The sequence below is a fragment of the Eptesicus fuscus genome, chromosome 2 (genome assembly GCF_027574615.1).
Source record: "Eptesicus fuscus isolate TK198812 chromosome 2, DD_ASM_mEF_20220401, whole genome shotgun sequence".
NCBI classification, from domain to species: domain Eukaryota; kingdom Metazoa; phylum Chordata; class Mammalia; order Chiroptera; family Vespertilionidae; genus Eptesicus; species Eptesicus fuscus.
In genome coordinates this window covers 248665-259366 of record NC_072474.1, presented here as the reverse complement: position 1 = coordinate 259366, position 10702 = coordinate 248665, and the positions used below count along the sequence as shown (strand labels likewise).

Sequence of the window (10702 nt, the reverse complement as noted above, 5' to 3'; positions counted from 1 at the left end):
TCCAGTTCATCGCCATTGACCAGAAGACTATGTTTGTTATAATCAAGATTTGGAAGGGAAACAAGTTAGAACCCTCCTGGGAAGAACCCTAACTATCTTGCTTACCACAGGGACTGCTGTTTGGACTGCCGAGTGAGGTTGGACCCATCACATGACTTAAGGGCGGACACACCTCAACTTGAACAGCCATACCAGGACATATCCCTTGAAATTGATGCTAAAACTGTGAGCTGTCTTAATAACCATCATGTACTGAGTTCTATTTGCTTTAGGGGTCTGGCAAATTGCAGGGGCTTACAATGTGGGCTGGGAAAATGTGTACAATCTGGATCATGCTTACCCAGTTAAGTTATTGATTATAGATAACTTAAATGATTTGGATATTCAGCCTTTAGGTCAAAAGATTGGCTAGGACTAGATTTAGGAGTAGATGTCACAGGACAATAGTCTCTAGGCCAGTGGTAGGCAAACTCATTAGTCAACAGAGCCAAATATCAACAGTACAACGATTGAAATTTCTTTTGAGAGCTGAAAACCGACTTCTGCGCTTGGGCCACGAAGTTTCAATTGCACTGTACGTGTGAGCCTGCATGGGTATTTTGTGGAAAAGCCACACTCAAGAGGCCAAAGAGCTGCATGTGGCTCGCGAGCCGCAGTTTGCCGACCACTGCCCTAGGCCACTGCCACCACCATTCAAACAGAAGTAGGATATAAGGGAACAAATGCCTGTGTGGAATGGATGAAATATTCTGTACTCGCCCTAAATAAAAGTGACTATTATGCTTGTGCGGCAGGAAGGCTAGAAGCCCAAGTGGTCCCATTCCCATTCGGATGGACCTCAGACAGTAACGGGATGGAATGTGTGCTTGTCCTGTATAAGGAGGAAACTGCCTGGGGAAATGCTTTCTGTAAGACTCTCTCCCTGTTGTCCCCATCCAACACAGGTAAAGAGCAATGACCCCCCCCCCAAAAAAAAAAACCCCAAAAAACACAACAACAACATGATTCAGCCCTGTCCTCCAATGTAAACTATACCTCCTGCCTCTCAAGGGATGGGGGGAACAGTGCTTGGAGTTTATGAGAAATTTATCGGGATGCATAAATGGCCGAATATCCTTAGAAGCCCGTCGTGCTGCACTGTCGATCCCCGTGCTGAGGCCTGGTGTGTCATGGGGGACCCTTCCTTGTGGCCTTGCCCAGCGAATGGAGTGGACCTTGTGCTCTGATACCATCGGCTATCCCTTTCACGTTGGCACGTCGTAAACCTTTCTCAATGGACAGACAGACTAGGAAGAGGAGAGAGTCCGGGGGCTCCTTTGATCCCCATTTACACACAGATCCCATTGGGTTCCAGGAGGGGTGCCAAGGAGTTTCAGGCTAGAACTCAGATTGCCGCAGGGTCTGAACCCGCCCCACTGGCGGCCACTGTGAACAACGTTGTGGTTGGATTAACTGTATTTACCACCAGAGATCCCTGCACGAATTCGCAGTCCCGCACCAGCTCCTTTTGTGCCAAACTATCTGTGGGGCGACAGCCAACCCTGCCCCAGCCCCCTGACACCCTCAGTGGCGGGCCTCCCCGCCCGCCCTGCCCTCCCCGCCTTTCTTCTCTGCTCAGGCCCCGCCCTCTTCAGCCCACAACTTCCGTTGGTCTGGTTGCCCGGGAAACCGCTTATTTCCGGCCGCGCAGCAGCCGGGGCGGCGGAGATGGCTGAGGAGAGACACCCCACGGTGAGCCCAGGCTCTGTCTGGTCCCGGCCGCCGGCGGGGCTGGATGGGGCCGGCGGGGCCGAGCGGCGGGGCCGGCCGCACTGCCCCCGGGCTGGCGGGGAGCCGGGGCCCGCTCCCGGGGAGGGCTTGGCCCGGAGCGGGGCTGCTTGTCTTGGGGTCACCTGGACGGGAAAGGGGTGTTCATTGTAAAACGGCTCTTTCCCGGCCCCATCTCCTCCGCCTCGTTGGGTTTGGGACGGCGCGGCCACCCCGGGCCGGCAGCTCCTTGGTCCCGGGCGGGAGCCGCAGTGGCGGCTGGAAGCTGCGCGGCGGCCGTGCTTTCTCGGCTGCGATTGAATCCAGGCCGGACCCGGGGTTGGACAGCCCGGGATCGCCAGGGGAATTCGGGGTGACCCGGTGGGCATTTTTGAGGCGGGTATTCATAATTGGATGTAAAGTTACAAGTGTGAAACGTTGTTTTCCTTATTTTAGTCCTGGGTTTCAGAGCTTGTTTTGAGCGTTTGTTAGAATGGCTTTAGTTATTCACTCGGAGTTTATTGCCCTTTGAAAGACGCCCCGGAAAACAAAGACAAATGTTGGTGTTACAGAGCAGGCCAGTATTATGTATTATCTGTTAGAGGGGTCGTTTGTTTTCTATTTTCTTTATATTAGCGGAGAAACTAAAGTATTTTAGTGTAATCAGAAAACTCTGAGTACAGAGCAGGAGGCCCTATGCAAAGATTTTTGTAAGCTACAAATTAAAAAAAAAGCATAATTAGTGTTACTAGGTTTTCAATATTGGAAACATACCAAAGAAAATACTTCACCTACATAATCTTAAATGTAAAGCATCATTAAGTTATTCTTACTACAGATATTCTTTAGTGTTCATTGTAGGTATAGATAGGTGTTCACGGATAGTCTGTGAACTTGGTTTCTGTGAAGGCAGAATACACCTGTGATTTTGAGTCCAATAGTGTTTTAAAGGGAATGGCTTTTAAATATATATATTGATTTCAGAGAGGAAGAGAGAGGGAGAGAGCGTTAGAAACAATGATGAGAGAGACACAGTGATTGGCTGCCTCCTGCATGCCCCAAACTGGGGATTGAGCCCTCAACCTGGGCATATGTCCTGATTGTGAAGCATAGTACCCTCCATCTTGTATAAAAAACTGCTGTTTGAAACTCTCTGCTATTGTTAGATAGTCCCTAGTCCTGTAAACTCTGTCATTGTAAACTCTGTCACTTTAAGACAGTCTCTTATTCTATAAAAATGACTTTGTTTTTAGTTCAAATAATAGAAAAAGATAAACTTAACTGTCTGACCTTGCAAGCTAGCCATCCAATGTAATAGACTAATATAAATAATACTAATAATAATGCCCAAATTCTTATGCCACGTACTAACTCATTATGTATTCAAGGTTACAACTGTCTGTAACAATAACTCACACAGAGCCCTTTGTAATATCTGCAAACAAAGAGGCTCGAAAAGTATAAATACGGAAACTTCCTGTATATTTTGCTCAGAGATTTGGAAGAGGCACCTCCCTCTGGGCTGCACGCAATAAACGACTCCTGATGGGCTAATTAAGTCGTCTTGTATCTCATTCGCTGATTTACGATACAAGCACAGTGACCTGGTTCATAGGTGAACGCTCCACCACTGAGCCAAGTTGACTGGGCAGGGAATGGCTTTTTTGTTTTGATATGACTTTAGCACTTGAACCTGAAGTTTAATTATTTTCATTATTGTCAAGTTTATTGCCAGCAGTGTTATATTTTAGTAGCTATGTTTTCAAGTTACTACTGCATGGAAATTTGAGTTTCTTCCTTTTTGGAAATGATCTTGCATCTTGTAACAAAATGACATGATAATCCTACTCCTAGACCTGTATCCTATCGAAATAGAAGCAAAAGCATATAGTACAAGTGTGTTTATTGCAGTACTATTTACAGTTGCAAAAAGCTGGAAACAGTGAATGTCCATTGGTGAGGTAATGGATGACTTTTGATATTTCCATATGTAAGAAGATTATACAGCCATTAAAAAGAATGTTAGAACTATACATGTTGACTTGGGATTTTCATAGTATATATTTAAGTAAGAGCTAGATGTGAAGTGAGATATATTGTGTGATCTTAATTTCGTGACACATAGAAAAAAAAACATAGACCTGTGGATGTGGATATATATATATATATATACTAGAGGCCCGGTGCACGAATTTTGTGCAAAGAGGGGGGGTTGTCACTCAGCCCAGCCTGTACCCTCTCCAATCTGGGACCCCTCTCACAATCCAGGACTGCTGGCTCCCAACTGCTTGCCTGCCTGCCTTCCTGATTGCCCCTAACCGCTTCTGTCTGCCAGCCTGATCACCCCCTAACCACTCCGCTGCCAGCCTGTTTGCCCCCAAATTACCTTCTCTGCTGGCCTGGTCACTCCTAACTGCCCTCTCCTGCAGGGTTGATCACCTCCAACTGCCCTCCCTTGCAGGCCTGGTCCTTCTCAACTGCCCTCCCTTGCAGGCCGGGTGCCTCCCAACTGCCCTCTCCTGCTGGCCATCTTGTGGTGGCCATCTTGTGTCCACATGGGGGCAGGATCTTTGACCACATGGGGGCAGCTATATTGTGTGTTGCAGTTATGATCAATCTGCATATTACTCTTTTATTAGATAGGATAGAGGCCTGGTACAGGGGTGGGGGCCAGCTGGTTTGCCCTGAAGGGTGTCCCTGATCAGGGTGGGGTTCCCTTGGGGCATGGGGCAGCCTGAGCGAGGGGCCTGTGGTAGTTTGCAGGCTGGCCACGCCCCCTGGCAACCCAAGGGGAGGCCCTGGTATCTGGAATTTATTTTCCTTCTACAATTGAAACTTTGTAGCCTGGAGTGGAGCCAAGCCTGGGGCTCCCTCCGAGGCCGAGGCCGGCAGCCATTTGTGTTGGGGTTATAATTGAAACTTTGTTGCCTTAAGCGGGTGAGCCTGGCCAGGGTGTGCGGAAAGCTTTGCTTCCCCTGTTGACGGGAGCAACCCTGGCCTGCTCTCTCAAGCTCCATTCTGCCGCCATTTCTGTTTGAATTTGTTTACCTTCTATAATTGAAACTTTGTAGCTTGAGTGGAGGCTTAGGCCTGGCAAGGGCAGGCGGAAAGCTTGGCTTCCTCTGTTACCTAGGAAACCTTGCTCTCTGTGGCTGTAGCCATCTTGGTTGGGTTAATTTGCATACTCGCTCTGATTGGATGGTGGGCATGGTTTGTGGGCGTGTCGGAGGTATGGTCAATTTGCATATTTGTCTATTATTAGGTAGGATATAAATGTATATATATATGTGTGTGTGTGTGTGTGTGTGTGTGTGTGTATATATATATATATATATATATATATATATATATGGAGAAGACAAAGACTTAAAACTCAGAGAGAGAACTTTGAACAAATGTATAAGTAAAAATCTATGATTGAAGGCCTTGAGGCCAGAGATATCCCAGCAAAATGGAATGAAAACTAGCCCAATGTGGGGCACACAGGAATTCTGGTTTGCTACCCAAGTTATTTATTTATTATTATTATTTTAAATATATTTTATTGATTTCAGAGAGGAAGGGAGAGTGAGAGAGAGAGAGAAACATCAGTGATGAGAGAGAATCATTGATCGTCTGCCTCCTGCACACCCCACACTGGGGATAGAGCTCGCAACCTAGGTATATGCCCTTGACTGGCATCAAACCTGGGACCCTTCAGTCCGCAGGCTGACACTCTATCCACTGAGCCAAACCTGCTAGGGCTACCCAAGTTATTTAGATTAATAGTTCCTTATGGAGGAAAAATGGGGACTGATATTTATATTTTATTTAAGAATAAAATGGTTTAGAGATCTTTTTAAAAATACTGAGCAAATAGCTCTGGTTTCTATGATTTATACTTATAACATTTTTTGTAATTCCCATTATTTTTGTTTTTTTTAATTTTTCAAATATATTTTTATTGATTTCAAAGAGGAAGTGGGTTGAGAGAGAGAGAGAGAGAGAGAGAGAGAGAGAGAGAGAGAGAAAGAAACATCAATGATGAATGAGAATCATCGATTGGCTTCTTCCTGCACCCGCCCCACACCGGGGATCAAGCCCACAACCTAGCCATGTTCCCTGATGGGGAATCAAACTGTGACCTTCTGCTTCATAGATCAACACTCAACACTGGCCGGGCTAATTCCTATTATTTAATGTCTTCGTATAAACAACTTTCTTCCAGTAAAGTTTAAACCTTTCAGAACTTAAAACAAAATACTACTGCTCTAGTTGATTTGGTTCAGATAGAGTACCTACCACATATCAAGTATTGCATAAATATTTGTTAGATGCACAAATGATCACAGAACTACATAAAAATGAAGAAGGAACCAAAAAAATGTATTCTTCGTACATCCCAGCTATAAATGAAATCAGGTGGGTTAATAGAATTCTTTCCATCTCAGTATGCTTTGGGAAGTCTTTTGAGAGAAACATAAAAATATACATAATTTATTTTAATTTTACTTCGTGTAGGAAGTAGGGTTGCTGACTTATGAAGATGCTTTTTGAACCTTTAAGAATTCTTACTATGTTCCCCAAAGTGAAAAGAAAATCCCAGATCAAAAACAATAGAGGTGCCTGACTGGCATGGCTTAGTGGTTGAGCATTGACCTATGAGCCAGGAGGTCACTGTTCATTTCCAAGTCAGGGTATATGCCTGGGTTGTGGGCTCGATCCCTGGTGTGGGGTGTGCAGGAGGCAGCCAATCAATGATTCTATCTCATCATTGATGTTTCTATCTCTCCCTATTCCTTCCTCTCTGAAATCAATAAAAAATATATTAAAACAACACAAAACAATGGAGGTTTTTTTTTTTTTTTTTTTTTTTAGCACTTTAAGACGAGCTTTGTTGAGGTATAAGTATATATACTGTAAAATTTACCCATTTTAAATATATAGTTTGATTAATTTTAGTAACTTTATATAGTTTGCCAACTATCACAACTTATGTCCATCACTCCAAACAATTCCCTTGTGTCCATTTGCAGCCAATCCCTACTTGTAATCTGTGGAGAGCAGCTACACTGTTTGGACAGGTTCAAGCCTTGGACTAATGAGAGAGCATGGATCTCCCATGTCAAAGCCACGTGCAAGTCCTAGCTTGGGGGGCAAAGCCCTCCCAGTACAATTATAGCCAAAGGCTATAGTTGTAAGCTTGACCTGATGGTCCGAACCTGTTGTCCCACGTGGCTAAATGATATAGGTTGCGGGAGGTGCAGCAAGTAAACAAAGCTTGACCAGGTATATGTAATTGAGTAGATTTGAAACCCGAGAGAACATTGTAAACATCTTGACCACGCCCTTACTTTGCTTTGTGGAATCTGGCTATAAAATAAAGACTCAGCTTGCAGGCCATGGCACTGTCTCTCCATCCAAAAGCAGCATCTCACCTAGCCCCAGCTTTATTCTCTTGTCTGTCTTTTCCATCCTTCACTGCCCCCTCTCAGGTTCACCCATAGCTGTGCCGGCACGGCACAGTAATCACAACCCACTGTTGATCTGCATTCTGTCTCCATAGTTTTGCCATTTCTAGCAGTTTCATATAATGGAATTATACAATATGTAGTCCTATGTGTCTGACTATTTATTATCTTAAAAAATATTTTTATTTAACTCAATAGAGGCCCAGTGCATGAAATTAGTGCATGGGGTGTGTGTGTGAGTCCCTCACCCCAGCCTGCACCCTTTTCAATCTGGGACCCCTCGAGGGATGTCTGACTGCCCATTTAGGCCTGATCCCTCTCACAGTCCAGGACTGCTGGCTCCCAACCACTCGCCTGCCTGCCTGCCTGATTGCCCCTAACCGCTTCTGCCTGCCAGCCTGATCACCCCCTAACCACTCCCTTGCTAGCCTGGTTGTCCCTAACTGCCCTCCCCTGCTGGCCCGATTGCCCCTAACTGCCCTTCCCTGCCAGCCTGGTCACCCTTATCTGCCCTCCCCTGCTGGCCTGAGTCCCCCCCCACTGTCCTCCCCTGCAGGCCTGGTCCCCCCCAAATGCCCTCCCTTGCCAGCCTGGTCACCCCTAACTTCCCTCCCCTGCAGGCCTGGTCACCCCAACTGCCCTCCCCTGCAGGCCTGGTCCCCCAAAACTGCTCTCCCCTGCAGGCCTGGGCCCCTCCCAACTGCCCTCCCCTGCTGGCCTGATCGCCCACAACTGCCCTCCCCTGATGGCCATCTTGTGTGTTGGAGTGATGGTCAATTTGCATATTACCTCTTTATTATATAGGATTATATAGGATGGTTATTTTGATTTTAATATGTATTTCCCTAATGGATAATGATACCTGTTAGCATCACCGAAGAAGGAACATATCAAGTAGGAACAAATGAAGATGAGGAATAGGAATGTTAATGGTCCTATGAAAGGTAGTAGCCCGGTATACCAATTTATATTCTTTAGCCAGTAGTCCCATGATTGATGTTCCTAATCTTTGCATGATATTGATTGATGTTCTCTAATCTTTGTGGCCCTTTCTGTTAATTTTTGGGTGGCATCCCTGACTAGGTGAGGCAGTAATAGAAAATGCTTTGGCTGGGCCTCTGTGGAAAGGCCAAGTGTGTTAAGATTATGGAGGAGACATCCCAGAGGGGTGGGGTTTTTTTTTCGGAGGGACAGAAAAAGAATTCTCCATGGTGTAAATTAGGAAGAGGAGATAAGCAACAAAGGGATACCTTGGAAGCTAGACTAGAGGGAACATCCCCACTGTCTACTTAGGCTCCGGAGGAAGGAGGACAGTCTGATCTGCATGGTGGGCATCCCTCTGCCTTCCCTCTGAGATTTGATGGTCTGTTCCATGCTTCTTTGTCTCTGGATCTATTTTTGTTCATCAGTTTATGTTCATTATATTCCACAAATGAGTGGGATATGTACATATTCAACTTCATTACTTATGGGAAACTTTAAGGTGGTTATAATAATTTATGCTTCTTCCACTAGTTCCTGTTGCTTACATCCTTGATATTGTTACAACTTTCGCTTTTGTCATTATGGTGGATATGAAATGTTTATGTGATATTATTTATATTTCCCGGATTTTTTGTGAGGTAGAGCATCATTAGTTGTCTCTTTTCTTTTTTCTGTGCAATTCCTAGTTCATATGTTTTGATTATTTTTCTACTTTGCTATTTGTGTTTCATATTTTTAGTTATTTCTAGTTTCTGGCTGTTAATACTTTGGTTTTTTTTTTTTTTTTTGGTTGTGTTTTGTATTGCAAACTCTCTTAGTTTTCTGTCTTTACTTCCTTTTTGGAACAGAAGTTACTAATTTTAATGTAGTTGAATATTTAGATAATTTTATTTTTGAAGTTTGTTTTTCAATCCCTGTTGATATATAATATTATATTAACTTTAGATCTACAACATAGTGATTAGACATTTATATACCTTCCAAAGTGATCACCGTGATAAGCCTAGTACACATCTGACACCATATATAGTTACTACAAAGTTATTGACTATATTTGTGCTGTACTTTACATCTCCGTGACTGTTTTTGTAACTGACAACTTGTATTTCATTCCTTTCACCTTTTCCACCTATCTCCCAAACTCCCACCCATCTGGCGACCATCAGTTGTTCTCTGTATCTATGTTTGTTTCTGCTTTGCTTATTCCTTTATTTTGTTGTTTAGATTCCACATGTAAGTGAAATCATATGGTATTTGTCTTTCTCTGTCTGACTTATGGTGCTGCATTGAACATAAGGGTGCATATATTTTTTCAATTAGTGTTTTAGATTTCTTTGAATAAATACCCAGAGGTGGAATTGCTGGGTCATATGGTGTGGGGGTTCTTCAGCCATGACCAGCACGGCTAGAGAGCGAATGAGTCCTGAGTAGGGGCGACTGGGGATTGAGAAAAAGAAAGAGACAGACACAGAAACAGTAAGTAAAGTTGGGACCAGGTGGGACACTGTTCTTGGATGGAGAGACCGTGACCCAGAGCTAGTGCAGCGCATTTATTATATACAGCATGATGCCAGGAAGTTTTACTAGAGTTTAAGACAAAGGAAATTATGTGAAATCATGCTTAAAGATTAAGCTGCATTCTTCATTCTTGTGGCTTCTCGTAATTGTCAGGCCTGGAGCCCGGATAATTGTGTCCACCCCTTGCCTGGCTGAACTTAGATAATGACACCCACCCCCTGGCATCTGAGCGATAGGTCAGGACTGACAAAATTTCCGCCTTTGACAAGGTATGTTTCCAGGACATGGCTTTGCCGACGCCACTGGACATAGCTGACGACTTTTGCTCAGGTGCTCTCCCAGGCGCTCTCTACAATATGGTAGTTCTGTTTTTAATTTTTTGAGGAACCTTCATACTGTTTTCCATGGTAGCTATACCAGTGTACAACCCCAGCAACAGTGCACGAGGTTTCCCTTTTCTCCACATCCTTGCCAACACTTGTTGCTTGTTGATTTATTGATGATAACCATTCTGACAGGTATGAGGTGATATATCATTGTGGTTTTAATTTGCATTTCTCTGGTGATTAGTGAAATTGAGAATCTTTTTGTTTGTTTTATTAATCCTCACACAAGGTTATTTTTCCATTGATTTCTAGAGAGAGGGGAAGCTCAGGGAAGAGGCAGAGAAACATTGATGTGAGAGAGACACATTGATTGGTTGCTTGCCGCACATCCCATATCAGGGCTGGGGATTGAGTCTGCAACCGAGGTATATGCCCTTGACCGGAATAGAACCTGGGGCCCCTCAGTCCTCAGGCCAACACTCTATCCACTGAGCCAAACTGGATAGGGTGCATCTTTTCTTTTTCATAAATGTTTTTTATTGACTTTTAGAGAAGAAAAGGGAGGGAGGGAGAGAGAGAGAAACATCTATGCAAGAATGAAACATTGATTGGCTGCCTCCTGCAAGCCCCCCAGTAGGGGCTGGAAAGGTGGGGATTGAGTCCACAACCCAGGGATGG

At 44.5% G+C, this 10702-nt stretch overlaps 1 protein-coding gene across 6 annotated transcripts in view; it reads left to right on the top strand.

Moving 5' to 3' along the window:
* The first annotated feature begins 1680 nt into the window (after positions 1-1680).
* BBS4 (Bardet-Biedl syndrome 4) overlaps positions 1681-10702 on the top strand; it is a 183494-nt gene continuing 174472 nt past the window's right edge. For all 6 annotated transcript variants that reach the window (XM_054725064.1, XM_054725061.1, XM_054725059.1 and 3 more), the window contains exon 1: positions 1681-1731. In XM_054725064.1, coding sequence (XP_054581039.1) covers positions 1708-1731 — 24 coding nt within the window. In that variant the 5' untranslated portion in view covers positions 1681-1707. The remainder of the gene's footprint in view (positions 1732-10702) is intronic.